This window comes from Trachurus japonicus, chromosome 3 (genome assembly GCF_045865225.1).
Source record: "Trachurus japonicus isolate A0001 chromosome 3, Traja_1.0".
NCBI classification, from domain to species: Eukaryota; Metazoa; Chordata; class Actinopteri; order Carangiformes; family Carangidae; genus Trachurus; species Trachurus japonicus.
The window spans coordinates 21,986,178-22,005,889 of NC_140909.1; the positions used below are offsets into that span (position 1 = coordinate 21,986,178).

At 40.4% G+C, this 19,712-nt stretch overlaps 1 protein-coding gene across 17 annotated transcripts in view; it reads left to right on the forward strand.

Annotated features, from left to right (window-relative positions):
* Window positions 1-15,346, forward strand: part of akap13a (A-kinase anchoring protein 13a) — a 112,226-nt gene extending 96,880 nt beyond the window's left edge. For 11 of the 17 annotated variants that reach the window (XM_085766756.1, XM_085766810.1, XM_085766694.1 and 8 more), the window contains 11 exons: window positions 798-979; window positions 1,908-1,990; window positions 2,094-2,282; window positions 4,369-4,515; window positions 6,240-6,313; window positions 7,167-7,211; window positions 8,494-8,544; window positions 8,833-9,105; window positions 9,985-10,164; window positions 10,700-11,003; window positions 12,396-15,346. In XM_085766756.1, the coding sequence (XP_085622882.1) occupies window positions 798-979; window positions 1,908-1,990; window positions 2,094-2,282; window positions 4,369-4,515; window positions 6,240-6,313; window positions 7,167-7,211; window positions 8,494-8,544; window positions 8,833-9,105; window positions 9,985-10,164; window positions 10,700-11,003; window positions 12,396-12,448 (1,581 nt within the window). In that variant the 3' untranslated portion in view covers window positions 12,449-15,346. Of the gene's footprint in view, window positions 1-797; window positions 980-1,907; window positions 1,991-2,093; window positions 2,283-4,368; window positions 4,516-6,239; window positions 6,314-7,166; window positions 7,212-8,493; window positions 8,545-8,832; window positions 9,106-9,984; window positions 10,165-10,699; window positions 11,019-12,395 lie in introns of all 17 variants that reach the window. The other 6 variants (XM_085766711.1, XM_085766776.1, XM_085766738.1 and 3 more) reach the window with 2 other exon arrangements.
* The last annotated feature ends 4,366 nt before the right edge of the window (window positions 15,347-19,712 follow it).

The following is a 19,712-nucleotide window of genomic DNA, read 5'->3' on the forward strand; positions in this document are numbered from 1 at the left end:
TGAGGAGCCAAATCAGATGAGCCTCATCCACAGTTGTGGTGTTGTTAATACAGATTTCATCTTGTTTCTACGCTGCACTGCAGTGAAAAATCCGCAAATCCAAAGAGGGAATTATATACTAAAACAGGTAGAGCAGTACTAAGGACTGTGGATTTTACTCACAGCACAACGCAGTCACAGTAGGAAGGGAAGAGCCAGCTGGAGGGGGCAAGGAAAAATAAATAAAAACCAATTGTTTATTTATTTAAACCTCAGATAAGACGTTGCATGAGAAACGCTGGGATGTGGTTACATTGAGAGAGTGTTGCTGGACAGAACAGAAATGAAACGGCGGTTTGCGTGTTACATGTACAATGCTGAAATGTACTTCATAGTGTCTGCAGCCTTGAGCTCTGCTGATGCTCCACAAGTCAGCTCAGTCTAATGTATGATGATAATCAGAATCTCTTTCTGTCCTCTCTCCCCCTTTGTTCCACGTCTTTTTCATCCTCTGTAATCCTCCTTTTCTCTGACTGACCTTCCTTCTATCTGTCCCTCTGTCTTCCCGGCACTTGTTTCTGTCCTGCTTTCTTTTTCTCCTCCCACAATTGTCCCTCTCTTTCTCTCCCCCTCCTCCTCTCTCATGCTTCAACCCACCCTCCACCATCCTCTTTCCCCCACCTCAACATCTTCCTCCCTCCTCCCCTTCTTTCTCCTCGACCCTCCCACTGTCATCTTTCCTTTTTCTTTTCATTTTTTCCTTCCTCTCTGCCTCCATCAATACCTCCCCTCCTTCTCCCACCCTCCTCTCCCTGTAGGACCAGCGCTCTACGGTCATGTCCCTTCAGAAGCTGATCGTCAGGGAGGTCGCAAACGAAGAGCGCGGCCTCTTCCTCATCACGGCAGGCATTGAGAAGCCGGAGATGATGGAGGTCCTGGCCAGCTCAAAGGAGGAACGTAACACCTGGATGCAGCTGATCCAGGAGGCCATGCAGTCCATGTAAGTAGGATACATATGTGTTTTTGTTAGTTTTTTTTTACTCAAAAACATTTGTGGGTCAAATATGCAAGTACTTAAGGCTTTTTTGTTGCCAGGAGAATGTTTTTTACCAAAGGTTTTACCTGAGTGGAAATTTCCCACCTAATCCACCCTATTTCCTCTAACTCATAAACCTTGATTACAAAAAGGAACTTCACCTTTATAGTGTTTAACATTCAGTGCTGGCCTCTTAGAGTTCACCCACAGAGTGTTTCTGTTGTAACCTAGGAGTTAGACCCAGCCCAAGTCTCTAGATAGTAATATACGGTAAGCTGCGACAGAGCACTGTGCTGTCAGGAGGATTAGCACTACTCTACCTGGGGATGGGATGTACTCAGGGACAGTCTAATGCTGGATTGGCTTCAAGGGCAGCTCACTATAAGCAGAGGATTATTTGACTACAGCCAGCGGGAAGGAGAGAGATTTAATACTCTGTTTCTCTCTCTCTACCTCTGACTTCCATCAAAATACGAAACTGAGCTCAAGCTATTGGCAGAAATAGATGAGATTTAAAAAAAAAAAAAAAAAGAGAGAGAAGGTTTTCCCTGATGTGCCGATAGTCTTCCACTAAAAACACAATACATACGTACATATATACAGTATGTACTGTATGTAAATTGTTAAGTGTGAATGGCGCGTCTTTACCTGACAAAAAACTTCAACAGTTGATTCAATAATAGTTATTAAAATCCTGGGGCAATTCATTTTTGTTCAGTTTTTTGCTGTTGTAAATAAAACTGACTTGTCAGCTGCTTTATCTGACCACTGGCTCCTGGTGTTGTCATAGACATAAATATTATGACTCACGTCAGTTTTGTTCCAGTACTATTTTAAGCTCAAGATATTATACACCATGTTTACTTTCCTATTTTATTTTTCGGCTGGACAGGGAAAAGGATGAGGATGAAGGTATTCCCAGTGAGACAGAAGATGACAAGAGACAATTGGAGACTAAAGCCAAGGAGATGAGAGGTGAGAGACGGAAAACTGTGTCAAATTTGCACCTATTTTCACAAAATGTTTTCTTACTGTCCTCCTCACTCACCCTTTCTGTCCGTCTGTCTCTGCTGGTCAGACTTGTTAAGGCAGAAAGACACAGAGATCATGTCTCTGCTGGAGGAGAAGGTGCGGCTCTTCAGGGGGATGTGGGAGGGCTTGAGCCCCGGAGAAGAGGCCTGCCAGCAGGTCGAGCCCTTCTTCAGGTCAACCTGCAGCCTGGAGCCTCCCAGAGGGGCGACCATCATGAATGATGCCCTGCTGGAAGGTAAGACCGAGACATAGAGTGTTGATAATATACATGTCCTGCAGATGCATCGTTTATCGAGAATTTGTGGCATGGAGGTAAAATGAAGTGAAGTGAACACAGAGAGAGAGAAAGCAGCAGCAGTCTTTTCAATCCACATATTTTGAAGAAATTAATATTAGAGCTGTTAGTCATTATGTCGCTTCAGCACATGAGGAAACCACCCATGTTTTGTATAAAGTGCCCACCCCGGCTTTAGACATGTTGCCGGCAGATGGAAGTGCTACCTGATGTGGTTTTGTTTACATTCTTACATGGAAGTGTGAAATCCACCAACAGTAAGTTAACAGTAACAGTGTTAGGCAACACTAAGATTAATTGCTCTGACTATTAACCTAAAGCAGGGGGCTGTCAGTTATCACACTTAGGGCAGAACCTTTCAAACAGTGGTCGTTCCCTCACCATGATTTGAAAGCCTTCGCCCCACTCAAAAATAACATCTGACTTCTCCCTCTGTTGCTTTACCTCATCTGCCATTACCTGGGTGGTGGTCCCTGAGAGGAACACAGCTTGAAAGACCAGCAGGCGAGCTGACAGCAACTATGCAGCAAACCTAAGATCAGTAACATTCTTATCAAGGATCAGTTATATAATCTATCACGTGTCAACCTAAAAACAGCAGATTTAGCTATTTTGTTGCATAATAGACATTTTTTCCATAAGACATTTTATACTTATCATGGTACTGTAGGAAACACACTTGTAACATACCACATAACATTAACAAAGGCTCTGTTCCATGTCAAGTGTCCTGTTAAGCTAAGTTAGTGAGCCAGGGTGCACAATCACAAGACCTCGCCACTGGAGAAGCAAAACTGAACCAAGCCATCAGTTGTGTCATTACTTACACTCACGTTTTGTTTGTTATTACAAGTCAAGTGCAAATTGTCTGCTATGAAAAAGCTCATTATTTAAAAGCTAGCGTCAGCCACAGATCACAATTCTGTGAAATTTCCTATTATTACAGAGGTTTTAGCTTTAGTTTTTTTTTTAGGGTTTTCCTGCAGCATTGTTGACAGAGTGAGGGAGACAGAGAGGCACACTGTATTCTCTGCACGTGAACCTGACCTCAAATTTAAGTTAGTTGGCCTGAAGAAATACCAAGTCTAACAAGTGTGTCAGAAAGTATTCAGAAAGTACTTCATCTTGTTAAATCATAAAACCTTATTTCACTTGTTTTTAATGCAGTTTGACAAAAATAAGACTTTTATCCAGTAGACTGACTCGTTTAAATTCTCATCAGTGCAGAAACATTATTATCGATGGAGAAGACGCAGAAAAAATAGAACTGTGATTGATTGTCATTTGCAGTACAGTACTGTGTTATCATACTGGATTATTTTGTATATTGGATGTGTCTTTTACTTTATAAATTAACATCTTGAGCAATGCACGCTTACTGAATTTAAACAGTTTGTACTGTTTCCGCCTGAAAGAGCTGAGCCACTGGATCTATCAAAGCTGGGAGTTGTACAGATTGAGAAAGTGCACACAAATGCAGCTCCCTCTTCAACTGATTTCTAATTACTGCTGCAGAAATGGTGTGTTTCAGGTTTGGTGACTGTGTGACATTTAAAGATAAATTGTCTGCAGCTTTAAAGCAGGAAAGATGTATGAAGGGGAACTTCTGTAATGATTTGGAAAGGTTTAGCTACACTATTACAGAATGTATTTGTCATCTTGTTCTTCCAGAGCCTGGAGCAGTGGTCATACTTATTTGATATGTGAATTTGCAGCAGTAATATTATTTATTCTGCCTCTTCTGGTTATTGTGTTTACTGTGAGCCCACAATCACCGACATACGTATATGTATGTGTCCAGAGTTTATATAATCTTCGATGGAAAAGATGTTTAAACTTTTAGTAAAATAGCTCTCTGGTTCAAACAGATTGTCAATAGTTGCTTAGCAACTGGAGCCTGTACCAGGTTGAGTGCCTGGTAGGATTCATGAGAGCAGAGCCGAACTGTAACACAGTTAGCCAGGATAATTCACTTACTGACCTGCACATTGGTGTGTGTGTGTGTGTGTGTGTGTGTGTGTGACAGTGGAGACGTTACAGGCGCTGGTGAATGGCAGCCTGGGCGGGGCCATGGCCAGTGTCCAAGAGGAAGGAGGCGTGGGGCCGGTGTGTTTGCCCCGTCGGGCTGAGACGTTCGGAGGCTTCGACAGTCACCAGATGCACAGCAACAAGAGTAAGTCTGGGCTGATGTTCTGTTTTTTTACTCGGAGAGCACGGTCAGACCTAATGGTCAGCCGGTCTACATGTTTGAAGCCTGTCACAGTCAGACAGAGTGAACCCACCTGCTGGTTCAGATAACTGCATCCACTCAGTGACTGGACTGTAGATGTGTACTGACACTGCTGAAAACCCAGCACTGTAGGAAAAGTAAAATATCTCACTTTCATCCTAAAAACTGATTTTTAGCAGTCACATAACAGCAAGCACCACACCCGGCACTTCCCACAATTCCCCTGTTCAGTGTGGTTAGATAAAACATTTTAGACAGAGGCTTGGACAGTAGAGCTGAAGTTTCCTATGGGAGACACAGCCCGGGGCCATACCTCTGAACTGGTGGCTTGCAAGCTCATAGTGGGACTCTGCTGACAGCGTGGCAGTGACTGAGCCAGGAGAGGTCCACACTTCATCAGTAAAACTGATGTATAGTAAATGTGAATGTGGTTTTTCAGCATGACACATTTAAAAACTACATTTTGCCCATTATTATGCTCAGGAAGCAGACACAGTAACAAATATGGACACTGGATATAATCCAGGTATAATAAACAAGGAATGATATGTGCATATATGGATTTTGAGATATGTAAGAATACACTCAACTATATTAGTGTTTCAGATCAAAGGAGGGCTTAGTAGCACAGTGAGGAATTTGATGAGTGGGATGAGAAGGAAATGCAACAGCACAGGAAAACAAAATGCAAATAATAGTATTATGATAATTAAATGAATACAGAAACGGGTTAAGCATGATTTCCAGATGAGGTATCATACCATGTAAGATCAACACAAACAATACAAAAATGTGGGTCAGCAGTTTTTCATCATGTGCATTAGCAACTCAGAGGAGCTCAAGACCTATTTTACTAGCTTAGCAACGAACAAGCTGGTTGTGACCTTAAAAACATCATGACATCAGCAGGTTAATGGGCACAACATCTGTCTATGACATTATGGATCTAGTTTATACAAAAAATCACTGTCAGTCCCCTGTCTACTACTGTACCTGAATAGCTAAACCAACTTATTTGTAGGTTTAATGTGTGAACATAAATAGGATAATCTTAAATCTTCAAATGCTTTCAATAAGAAGGAGACAGCAAATATTATCTGTACCATATCTGTACCAGCTTGTCCAAAAAGTGCACGGTTGCACTTAACACTACACAACTTAATCAATTAAGATTTTCAGTTTAACCTGACATTGTGATTGCTGTTTCTCCATGTGTATCATCACTGGCCTCGGAGTGACCGTTGAGGCTGCAGCTCTTTTACCTCTTCATGAATCACTATCTCACTTGTTATAATCCATAGTTTACCATCCTTCACCCAAAATTAGTTTTGCTTCAAATAAACTTTCCACAATAATTTTCACCAGTCTCTCATGTTATTTAAATTTTAAGCCTATAATATCAAATCTGTTTTAGGTATTGATTAGTCTTTATTATGCAAATGTAATTCTATTGCACTGGACACCTGTTGGTAGATTCTCATCCTCATGTCTGAAGGTTATTATATTTTTGTGTTACTTCTAATATGTGAGTGCGTTTATTACATAGATCTTACAGACCTGGTGTCATGTATGTAAATATTTACTGTGGCACTGCTCTTATGTTCTTTTGCTGTGAACCTGTTTATGTGTGAATGTTGATTTTTCCGCTGTCTTCCCCTTTGTGTCAGGTGGAGACAAAGAGGAGGGTGAGGATACAGTGGGAGATTTGCGCAGGACGGAGTCTGACAGTGTTTTAAAGAAGGTCAGTATCCCAACAGCAAATTATTCTCGAATGTTGAGCTGCTACACCCCCACGCCTCAATGAGAACTCGAGGCCATGTGTGGGGGTGCATTTGTCCTCAAACATTAACAATACCATTAAGATAAATTTAGCTGCTTCTCTCCCTCTAGTGAATTAGCCTCTTGACTTATCCTGCCAGGTCCTGTTGCTAATGGCGACCATCAGTTGCGTAAGAATTCAATAGTGGATTGAAATGAATGGGCTGCCTTTAGGTGTTGCTATTGGAGTCCTGCGCTGGATGCTGGCCTTTGCAGTCATTTATCCTGCATGTATCAAGCACATAATTGTTTCTTGAATGTTTTAGTAGACCAAGTTACTGTAGTGTGCAATTCCAGTCTCTGGTCAAAAACACACAAAGCCATTCCTTGTTAACGCTGGTACTGTATCTGAATGAAAGAGAAGTGCTTTTTTTTCTAGCCTGAGCATGGAGCAGAAGTTCAAAAAGAGTTCAGGAGTAATAAGGGGAGTTGGAGCAGAAGTCAGAATCATCATAAAAGATACAACATAGAGCTAATTCAAGCATTTTCTATTATACTCACATTAGATTATGGTTTTCTTTGAAAATGGTGATTACATTTTTGGAGATGTTAAACACAACAGCTGAAGTAGCTACTGCTGGATTACTGCATCACAGCCTGATACAATTAGATCTTTGCAGCACACCCACATGTGCAGCTCTAATCACATTCATATTCATACTCTACTGTATTCACTCTCACATACAGTGGCATACTGTACACATGATGCAACCCACCAGCAGATGTGTGTATATGGGCTCAGACTGTACTCAGTGTGTGTTTGTGTTTATTTGCAGGGAGGAAACGCCAACCTGCTGCTGCTGCTGAAGAGGAACAGTGAGGTAACTCTGACTTCCTGTCTCTAATTAAATGAGAGCCACTGTTTACATGGTAACAGTCAAAACTCTGTGTCAACATCATTGTCATCAACATCAGTAAATGCAGTATCTCAAAGAACCATATTTGCTTTATTGTAGATGTTTGTGTTAGAAGTATTAGATGTTAGTATCATTATTCAAAATACATGAGAAGGAATCTAAAAAACAAACAAACAAAATGCACTCAGACAGATAGCAAGCACACATGGGCAGCAAACTGTAAAAGGAAAGAGTCATTTAACAAAAGCATGTCTATGAGAGAGAGTTTTAATGGAAAAGAAAGAGATGAAAATGAATTATGCATGAGAACAGAGCAAGCTTCCCAAGCAGTACAAGTGAGATACCAGTAGAACTCAGCGAGATGAGAAAGTATAGCAGACTAACCACATTAATTCATCAAATTTCTTCTGAAAGGTTATCCATAACGCCTACAGTTATATAAAATGTATGGTTTGCATTATATGCTAAGATGGCAAAGTTGAAAAATTTATTATGTGAAATGAGTCAACATTTAATTTCACACAGTACGCAACAGTGTGTCTTTGGTAACAGTTTCAATAAATCAAATTCACAAAAAGTACCAGAAAAGTACACAACACATAATTCAAGTATTTTGGCATTGAAAATAAACAAGAATCAATTGAAACGATTTTCTGAGAACAGGCAATAAAGTTTTTCTATTCTATTCTAGTCTATTCTAAGTCAGGCAGAGTTTCGGTAAGCTGTTTGATCGAATACTATATTCAATATTGTAAAATATTGACCTAAAAAGACGCCTGAACAGCAGAATCAGATACATTATTTCTCAGTTTTTTTTCTTCTTTCTGCAAATGGGCTGTTTCATAAATATTGTTTTGTTCAGTTCCCAGTGAATGGTAATTGGAACATTGTGTGTCTTAGTAAACACGGGTGGTGGCTGAAAGTTCAGTGGCCTTATCCCTTTCTCAGTATTTAATTGAGAAAAGGTCACATTGACGTAAACTGTAAAGTTTTAGTGTTTGACGCTAGCTTAGTCTTGCACCGCTAGATTCATATCACATGAAATCCACTGCCAGCACTTAATAAAATGTAACGTTGCTATTATTCATGTCATATTTTAACAAGCAATGAGTCTAGTGCAGCGATAAGCTGAGGCAACATCACAGACACTTTTCTCCTTGCAGGATTTTTCCTCTCATCTCACAAGGAGAACAGAGCTGATGTTTTGAGGTTAAATGATACTCAGTGGTTTCTCTTTTCCCAACAGCAGGTCCTCCACAGTGTCTCCAATCTGCATCTCCTGCTCAACACTCTGCAGGTAACTCAATTTGCGTATAATATACTCATGTGCTCCAGATCAGTCCTAACATGATGCAACTCTGTGCAGCTTTCTGCTGTCAGTGTCAGTTTGAAAACTTTGCTTAGATTTTAGACACAGTGTGGTGCAACGTGAGCAGAGCTATATACAGTAGACAGAAGAAAGATAAAACAATAATAATAATAATGATAATATCTTGAGAGGATTGAGCCAAACACCAAACAATAGCAGGAGGGATGGTTTTGACCTAATCTCTGTGGGGTGTGAATGTTCTCCTGTCTTATCTAGGCGGTGGTGGTCCAGCAGGACAGTTTCATAGAGGACCAGCGGCAGGCCCTGAGCGAGCGCTCCTCCTCATGCACATCTTTATCGCGGCCGTCCTCAAGGCCCAACTCCCTGATTGAGCAGGAGAAGCAGCGCAGCCTAGAGAAGCAGCGGCAGGAGCTGACATCCCTGCAGAGACAACAGGCAGCTCACGCTGAGGAGAAGAGGAGGAGGGAGAAGGATTGGGAGCTCAGGGAACATCATCTGACTGAGAGAGAGATGCTGGTGAACATGCAGGTAGCTATGCATCATTTTCCACTCACTCTGTGCATTGTTCCATGTTTCTCTGAAGTTGTACTGTAATATTTGCAATAACTTGCTTCATATTGCAGTTTACCTGATGAATAACACTGTAGACTTGTGCCGGGTTCTCGTGATTTCCTGCAGTCCTCTCTAGTACTATCAGGCTGATTCTAAAAAACAAAAAACAAAGCAATAATCAACTTCATGTTATTAAAACTGAGGAGTCGACTTACATTAAGCGTGAGCTGGCATACTTACTCAGGTGCTAGAGACGCATGTGACTTGTGATTGGCTGAAAAACAACATTTTTTGGTTTTACTGTGAATATCATCTTGCTCATTTGAACTCACTTGCTAAATTCTCACCTGTAAAAACAAAATGCTGTACTCAGTAGAAATTCAGAGAAAACAAAAGAAGAAGAAAAAAAATATTATTTTCCATCAACATTGACAGTAATCAAAGCTGTGCTGAGCATGTGGACTAATATAGGCCTCACAGTGTTCCTGTAGCTTACTGTTGATGATTAAACTTACAAGTGAATGACATACGTTTTGTCAAAGTTTATGCACTTATCTTGTGCAGCAACATTTACAGTATGACAGAACATTCAATGAATAAAATTACATTTTTTTAAACAGACACCTGTAGACATAGCACATCTTTATTCCCATTTGCATCATCGTGGAGAAATCACTGCAATTAATCACAATCAGTCACTGCACTTGGACGATGTTTTATTTTGAAAGGTGATTCAGGGCCTGCAGACTGTTCCTATACGCAGATATAAAGTATTTTTCACCGTCTGTAACCATGATGTGCCTTGGTCCTGTACTATTTCTATAAATCCACCCATCCACCTCCCAACCACTGCAGGAGGAGGATGTGCTGAAGCAGCATAAGGAGCTGGAGTGGGAGAAGCAGGAGCTGCAGAGTAAGAAGGAGGAGTACCAGAAAGACCTGGAGAGACTGAGAGACGCCCAGAGGAAGCTGGAGAGAGACAGAGAGGCTGTGCAGCGGCAGCTTGACAAGATGGAGGAGCTTCGTCTGGCTGAGGTGAGCAGGCACATTTAAAAAATCATAACAACAATAATAAAAACATCATCTGTTGCTCCCTGCAGCAAAACTGCCTCTTCTGTTGCCCCCTCGGCTGCAGGGGAACACACTCACCGAGCTGGGAGGGGTGCAGTGTTTCACTTGATGACACTTGAGCGGAGTTGATGTTTATAGATACTTATATACAGGAGGCTTGAACCCAGGTCCTCTTGAAAGTGAATTTAAAAGTGCTCTTGACATTCAATTACCGAGCACACCAGCTATCCAAGCATCAGGGTTATGTTTCCAGGTTTTTATGCCTTGGAAAAAAATGCTGCTCAGCTTCACAATTTATTGATCATCACAACAGTTTGGTCTCTTTCCAAACATTTTCTCTCATTTCCCACTCTTAAAATGTTTTCTGTAAACACTTATGCACATGTTTTATTCAGCGTTAATTTGCAAAACATACAAACCTGCACCTTTTCCTACATATTCATTCACAGATGTAGACAACAGCTGTTCACCTGTCTAACTGACTTCCTTTACTTACCAGAGGACTCCCTCGACGACGTCTGATGAATCCCAGTTCCCTGGCAGCTCCCAGTCTCTGGAGCTGGACCCAATGGAGCTCTCCTCCTCCTCCCATGCCTCCCTGCCCAGGCTGCTGCCCCAGCAGTCAAAGCCCAAAGGAAAAGGCCTCAATCCCTTCACCTCATCCTCCACTAACGCCAACCTCAAAGGCAGCGACTCCAACAGCCAGATCTCAAAGAGCCTGCTGCAGCTGGCCAAGAGCAAGAGCAAAGAGGGGAAGGAGAAGAAGAAGAAGAAGGGCAAAGGAGGGAGTGCACAGACAGCAGGTAAAGAATGAAAGGGTGAGATATTTACATTTAGTTTAATCATGCAGTGTCTTACATTGAGCCAGAGCTCAGTGTTTTTGTCAAGGACACATGATTTCTAGTTGTCAGTGGAGGAGGAAATTGGCAGCCAAAAAGTGGGTGATGGCTTTGACTTTGATGACTGGCACAAGCCCAAAATTGAATAAGTAATTTACCTGTGTTGTTATGGAAATACTACCTATAAAAGTTTTGCATGTTTAATCTGCCTGTTATATTCCATTTTCCTTTTAGTAATAGTAATTAATACTGTAGATTCAATATTTCTAATTCGACAAAAAGACTCAATATACATGTCGACTAATAAATGTAATGCACATAACAATTAAAAGCTAAGCTGTTAAAGCAACATCCAAACACAATGGCTCATACACTACAACTGTTTCGCATATGGATTCACTTATAAGAACAGATGTTTGCAGTTTTTCTTTTTTCTGCCAATGACAGAACCTATAAAATCACTATTACATTTTCATTAAGCCATCTGTATATAAGTCTAATTTTATTCTCTAAAAAGAAACAAACATGTGTTATCAAATGACACTGACCCTCATCTTCAACAGTGTAGTAATAATAACATTATAGTCTGTTCAGTTTGTCACATTTTAAAGAAACGTAGCTTCTGAGTGTCAGCTTGCATCACACTGCTGCTTCATGTCCTGTCTCCTTTATCTCATAGAGACTCTTACCACAGTCACCTCTGCTGCACTGTTACCTGGGGCCACACAGAGATGTTTGAGTTAGCCACTATCTGTGGGTAAAACCCAGGTTTTCTGGCGTCACAGAGTTGCCTCACTTTAAACTGGGGTAGATCACCATGGTAACCCGAGCAGGTTAGAACCTGTCAACACGTTAACTACTGACCGGATTGCAGGATAAACTGACTCTTACCACGGGTCCCTGACAAGGATGGTTTACCATGAAATATCTACATGATATCGATTATAGTGGAATGTATGTAACTGTAGTTAGAGGTAACATGAAGAGCCTCTGGGGCAACAACTAAAAGTAAAAACTCTCTATTGTCCTCTTTTGGAGTAATAACCCATTCATTGTTAACTATTCTCTGTGATGATAAATACAAGCTGCCAGTCGGATTGATACATGTCTGGATGTGAGCTGATGGCTGTGGCGTGAGCAGCGAGTGCAGCACATTGAGGTGCTCACTGAGGCACATTCTGTCAATTCTTTAATGGATTTCAGTGACAGCACAGTGCACTGTGGTAAGAGCCTAATCGATATGAAGCAGGGTGACACGGCTCCCTAAACATCCCCAGGGAATAAATGTTCCAACAAATATGCAATCACTCCCGTCTTACAGTAGGAGTGACTCCTCTCTCCTCTCCTCCCTTCCAGACCCTCAGCACCGCCCTGAGCCTCCTCTGGATGGAGAGATCTTCTTCTGCTGAGAGAAGTGGCTCTCCCTTTCCCCCTCCTCCTCATCATCGTCAACCTGTCAGATCATCCTGACATCCAGACAAACATGTTATGCTGAGTAGTAACGCATAATACTGCAGTGTGCTACCAGGCTGTTTGGCACCTTTGAAATCTTCTTAGTTCATTTCATAACGTCGAGCAGTTTAACAATGCATGCAAGAAAAAACGAAAATGCGTGTTTTCTTGTATGTTACGATCAAACACCACTTCCTCTAGTTTCTGGAGAGCAGAATATTCTAGAGATTCTGTTATCATGTTCAAGTAGGCACACGCACACTCGAGTAAAAGAGGCAACATGGATTAGCTGAGCGCCTTTGGGTATTCTGCCTAAAAACCCTGTTTCCTTTTCCAAAGAAGTCGTTATGAAGAATTTTGAAGTAAAATATACATTTGTGGAAGCTCTGTATTAAAATGAAAACTTTTCACAGTGAATGCCACTGTGAAAACTCTATCAAGTACGTTATGGGCCTGACTGCCTTCCTGTGTTCACATGTTGTCATGCCCCAACCCACCCCCCTTATTTTTTTCAACTGTCCATATTGGTATTAAGTCCCACACCAGCACACTGTTCTAATCATATTACAGAATGAAGCAGAGCCACTTCCATGTGGCTTTAACCACACATTTAAAAAAAAAAGAAAAGAAAAAGATACACACATACATATCCAAATGTTCTTGGAAGTGGATATGAATGTCAACATGCTTCATGGACTGAAACACCTAACTCATCATCTTCACTGATAATAGAGGACTGTAACCACGGAGAGAGAAAGTCTGCCTAAACGCTGCACCCTTTGTGCATTTCTTAATCAATATTTTCAGTGTTTTCTTTCCAAAAATGTTTCCACACAAATTTGCACTGACAGAAACCTGGACATGGGACATTCCTGTACTCACAATTGGAAAACCAGATGTGGTTATGTGTTTGAATTTTGTCTCCAGTAAGCAAAGTGGAATTGTCACGCTCCTTGCTGAGGTTTTAATTTATTTGAGTTATGGATATCTCCATTTTGAAGTGATACTCGTCAGATGTGTGTGTCTGTTTTTCCAGACTCAACAGTAATGAAAGGATTGAGATGTATCTTTGTGTGTCTAATGGCTGAATTCATATCCTTTAGTGTGTTTTAGGGCCTTGGATGGATATTAGCTTGATCCTCGCTTATCTGCCTATCAATGGGCTTTTATGCAGCCCTCATCTTTCATCTGAGTGCCGACGAGCAGGGTTTTCCTACTTTTTTTTTTTTTTTTTTTAATTGCATACGACTCCGCAGGTAGCATACAAATGGCCTCTGTCTGATAAATAGTTCAGCTTTCTCTGTCAACCTCCCTCTTTTACCTCTGATTATAGACTCAGTGGACGCATGCAGCTGATGGTTTTAGGAAATGGAGGCTGTTAATTTAGGGACAAAGCAGCTGGTTAGAGAAGATGAGAAAGGACATTAACTAAAAACAGATGATGTTATGTCTCTCTGTTTAATGACTAGACCTGTCTCGCCTAGTTTCTGATCATTTCAAATTAATCAACACACATCAGTGTTGTTAAGCACTTTGGTCCTAATATATTGATGCATTTTTTTCCTGTTTGTCTGTCCGTGCGTGTTTGTGTATGTGTGTGTGTGTGTGTGTGTGTGTGTGTGTGTGTGTGTTTTATTCTCAGTATGAAAAATGAGACAAGGAGATCTTCGTATTATGTTATTTGATGCTGATGAAAAGCAACAATGATCCAAGATAAGACAATTGGTTCAAGTATATAAAAGATGCTGCAGTTCTACTTTGTTAATCTGCACAATTAAAAAGGAGCTGGTAGCTTTTAGGTTCCCATGGTGACATGTTTAATCTGCCTATGTTTCCCCACTAACCCAATAGTGGGCCACACAGCTACCTGCTGGACAGGTAGGAAATAAAAGCAAGAGAAGATTTTTAAAAAAAAAGAAAGAGGTCCTTGCTTTTCCAGTGAATTACAGAGCAGCATCACTGATCTGCTTCATTTTTGCCTCTTTTGTCTAACGTTTAAGTGCTTGATGTTAACTCGCCATCTATGTTGATGATTTAACTTCCTGTCCAGGCTGGTTTATCATAGTATGTCTTCTAGGAGGCTTTAAGGACCTGCCAATTAGTTGCTTCTTGTCTTTTGTTTATGTCTTTGTCCTAATCCTGTCAAAGAAACAGAGGAATAGGCTTTTTTTTTCCTCAGTTGCTTTAGTATATTTTGACCACTAGGGAGTACTGCACCTATGACAAAATAATTTCCGTCCTTTACAAAAACAACCAAAACTCTGTAATTGATTTGTTTTATTTTATTTTTTATTTCCATATATATTCTCCCTGCTGTGTAAAATTAGCATATTTTTTGAGCAGGTAACCACTGTACAAAGATAATGTGATGAGCGGGGGCTCTCACACTTGACAGTTTCCCCACGGCATTTGTAATCGACTGCAGAAACAAATAAGTTGTCAGAGATTGTAATTGGTTATTCAGTGAAACAAGTCAGCAGAAGCTTTAATATAGAAAAAGAGGTCTAACAGTTGAAGCGTGCAACTGGGCAGATCCACAAACCTCTCTTTGTAAGGGACAATCAGCCGACGCGAGTCAGGAAAATGAACTCCTTTCCCCGATGATGATAGGCCTGTCCACGAGACGAGTGTGTCCATCAGGTGAACCCTGCGTAGCCTTAAATCTTAATGATAAAATGCACTAGAGTAGAACCTGGCATCTCCTCAGGAGAGAGAGGAGAGCTTTTATACCTCTGCTTTGAAACGAAGGAAATGTTTGTACTATAAAAATGGTACACAACTGTTGTATTCTACACAATGTAAAAAAAAAAAAGGGCAAATGTGTAAATATGATTTCTGTATAAAAAACAAACAAATGTAAAAAATGAATTGTTTCATTTGTGATTCAATGCAACATTTTGTAATGTTTTATTTATGTTTTATTGTCACCCCCTGGGTGAAACAATGTAAAGTCACATTTCTCTCATAATAAAAAGAAAAAAAAAGCATCTCAAGTGTTAGTTGTGTGTTTGCTGTCATCTGTCTCCAATAATAAGATAGATTATGTATTTACAGTAAATAGAGTTATTTGAAGTGTGCATGTATGAATAAATTAATTATCAAAAAAATTAAATAATGGGGCGTTGTTTAGCTCAGTGGCCCTTTGCTGCATGTCATTCCCCCTCTCTCTGCCTCCCCGTTTCCTGTCCTGTCAATTAAAGGCAAAAGCCCAGAAAATATACTTTGAAATGTAAAAAAAATAAAATAATGACTGTTACCTTACAATTAAATACTAATTGCTTATAATGTTCATTTTTTGGACATACAACTTAGAAGTATACTGTACTTGATCCGTTGGTATTCATTTGCCTGTTTTTGTTTTCACTATAAACAGTTTATTGTAATAACACAGGAGCTTTCCTTCACCTGAGGAAGTCCATCAGTGGTCACACCATTGTCAGTGATCTATGTCCACATGTGACACAATAGAGTGTCTTGCAAAAAGACATTTTTGGGCCATGGGCCACGAGAGTAAGAGCCAAAAACATTTGGAAACAAAGCCTGTGCTTTAATGTTGATATTTAATTGCCAGTTGGAAATGGCAAAAGCTGATTAATTTGTGCGATTACAATATTTCTTATGATTCTATCAAGGAGGAGAAGAGGAGGGCTTCTCTGTCTTCAATGGTCCTCTCCTGGAATATTACATGGCTTTCTCTGTGGTGATTTTAATTAACCACAAACTGCAGTGCCTGAAGAAAGCATTCACACCCCTTGGATGTTTTGAAATTTTTATAACTTCTCTATTTTAATAGAGAAACCAATCTCAATCTCTGCCAAGCAATGCGAAATCCAAATAATAATAAAAAGAGCATGTTTATATAAATGTTCAACCCCTGCCAAAGGTACATTCAGATACACCTACTGGTATTTCTTCTTCAGAGTATAGCTCAAGCTCTATCAGGTTTAGTGCAGAGATGCAGACAGAGTTTTGACTGCTTTGAAAATACTAGAGGGCCTTATTCATCCCATATACTGTAGTCACAATATCATTTTACGTAATCAAAATGTTACAATGACTTTTAAACTCAGTCCATCTCGAGGATCTGGGTTGGTAGTCTAACTTTTTATTGGTGCAGTTTAACTTTGTAGTTCTCCTCTCCCCTCTGTTCTGATCTGTATTCTACACCCAACTAAACTGCTTTTTGTGTTTGTTTTGTATTGGACACCTTATTACAGTGGAAGCAGTTCTTCTCATTAATCCACCTTTTTGTTGTTCCAGAGGCAATTAAATTGCTATCACTAAATTCAGTTAATGGTTTGATTTTCTGTTTCCATTAGTGGCTGTACTGCTGTTTGAGCACCAGCACCAGAGGAAAAAGTTGACAACAATCTTGATGGATTGACAGCAGTGCAGGCGCGCGGCAACACTCGTACCTGCTGATAAATAAAGAACCAGCTGCTTTAATCTCTGCACTCTCTACACTGCTGCAGAGAGGGTTCTGCCTGCTCAACCCTGCAGTGTTTTGCCTCTGGAAATCTCCACTGTGGAGTTTTCTCAACATTTTTTTCTTAACTATAGGATCTTGCACGCCACAACAGGTTAATCAAAATCCCATCTCTCCTCATTGCTGCCCAGATCCGACTTATCATCTGAACCATGGGATTTAGTTTCAAGCCGTTCAAAATATATTTTTTTTCCATTCTGCTCATTCAGCATATAAACCCCAGAGACAAACCATCACCTGATAAGATGAAACAGGGAATCAGACAGTTGCTTGATAGGCTTCAGTGTAAATTTAGGGGGTTTATTTGGAGCAAGCATATAGGAGTTGTTGTCTTAGTATTCCCACCAAATAAAAGTTGGATAGCAGTGAAAATGTGACCAACATGCAATGGCAGAAAGCTAGATGGCCTCATCTTCTTCTGGTTGTCATGGTGATACGGGGGATACCAGGACACATAGGACAAGTTAACTGATGAAAGGAGAGATAGTAAGGAGGGGCAGATTAGGTTTAGGCTACTAATAAAGTAAAACAATTCCTGGAATGGGAAAATAAAGCATGTGCACTTAATAAGTAATGCCTGAGTGAAGAATGACAAAGTTGATGATATTCTAGCGGAGTCCGCCTTATCAACGCATCAGCACTTTCCTATACTCTGTTCTATCACAGAATAAGCTTCAATTTCACTTAAGAGATGGTGTCTCTGTAGCTCTTTGCACTCACAGGGCTCAGAGCTTAGCAGGTCAGGGTCATTCAGTAGATATGAAGGCTATTAGGGCCACTGTCTGTTCAAAACACTCTATAGCCTATATAGCACAACAGTGTTAGAAGAAGGTCTCAAATTTACAAAATACTACATAAAACCAGAAATGCTACCATGAAAAAATACACTATAGCTACCAGGCCGAAGCACATGCATTGGTTTTAAATGGCGTCCAGTTTTGGACCACTCAGGCAAATCAAAAACAAGGTGCAGTGTAGATAGTTTCAGGTGTGTAGCTACATGTGGAGTTCTGTAAATTACCACGACATTGAATACAACATCAAACCTGACAGCGTATTTTATTTTCACGTGTCATGTTCAGTAGTAGGCTAGTTGCTGCATGGCCACCTGCATGAACGACTCTTGGTAAGAGACCGGAGGGGAAAGCTACTAACAGCGTTTACAGGGGCGCATGACGTCTGTCCGACTACCCATTTAGTCCTTGGGCCAAGACCCAAAATTTCACATATCGGTATCACCTGGGAGGGCAAGTTCTAGTTGTGATTTTTGTATTCCTATACACCCCTAGATTAAGTTTTGATATGATAGACCTTGCTGTCTGGCAGCTTTATAGTATTTATCACCTCTTAGTAAAGTACAGTAATAGACTGTTGCTGTTCAGAAACGAAAAAAGTGCCTTCCCTGTAAATCATCTTTGTTTCATCATATCCTCTTCTTTGGGTGCACTAATGGCCAGCCACAGAGACTTGTAATAAACCCTTGAGTAGTGTTTCAAGTAATCTATCTAATATAGGTGTAAATATAGTAAGCTTCAATTAGCCGATTGTCAGGTCTAAATCATTGCAATGTATTTATTTATTTATTTACTGTAAAGTTTTTTTTTTTTTTTTTTTGGGGGGGGGGCTTTTTTGTCTTTATTTGATAGCACATAGTAGAGACAGGAAAGGGGGAGGCAGAGAGAGGGTGAATGATTATATTTCTTCCCAATACCTTATCAATTGGTGTAGAGGCAAATTAGACAGACAGACAGATAGACAGATAGATAGACAGACAGACAGACAGACAGACAGATAGATAGATAGATAGATAGATAGATAGATAGATAGATAGATAGATAGATAGATAGATAGATAGATAGATAGATAGATAGATAGATAGATAGATAGATAGATAGATAGATAGATAGATAGATAGATAGATAGATACCTTTATTGACAATGAAAAAACTATGCTGGGTGGTGGTGCCGGCTCACAGAACAACCATGTGGTGTGCACATTAAAACACTGGATCCAGATATCAGTTCAGTCCTTTATTTTGGTAACTGAACAATGATGAACGCAGATCAACAAAATGTGAACAAAAGGTGGTGGATGTGACAGGGCACAATTGACAATGTGCCCTGTCAATTAAGTATTTTTTTCTCAGGGCTTGAGGCAGCGGATAACCTAACCCTTAACCTTACCCTAAACCTAACCTTAACACTGTAGAATGGGTAGTCGGAGAAATGAGCCGTCGGACTTTTGGGGAGTCGGACTGATGTATGCTCCCCCATTTACAGGCGTGACAAGGTTAATATTGCCTTCATTGTGCTTCACGGTGTCGTATGGACATTAGCCTGAGTTACAGTTGGTGACATTTTGGTGAATTCATACTGTGTTTTGATGTCGAAAGGGCGTGCATGCTTTGGACTCACTCGGCTAAAGGACTAGCTGGCTAGCACCTCGGTGAATATCATCAGCCCTAAGGCTTCAGAGAGAAGAGACCAGATAGAGCACTGGAGAGACCACCTCCATCCATGGTCAAGGACCTCATTTCATTTTTAAAGTGGCTAGTTTAATGCCTCCAGTTTTTTTCACTTCCGGATATTTGTTTGTTTAAATACTGAATGAGTTGTTTCAAGGTTCATTGTGTAGTTGAAGATTCCTTTGATGTAGTAAACGAGTAAAATATAGAAGTTGAATGCCTTAAAAGAGTAGGCTATCCTAATCTAGTAGGCTATGTTGGTGCTTAAAT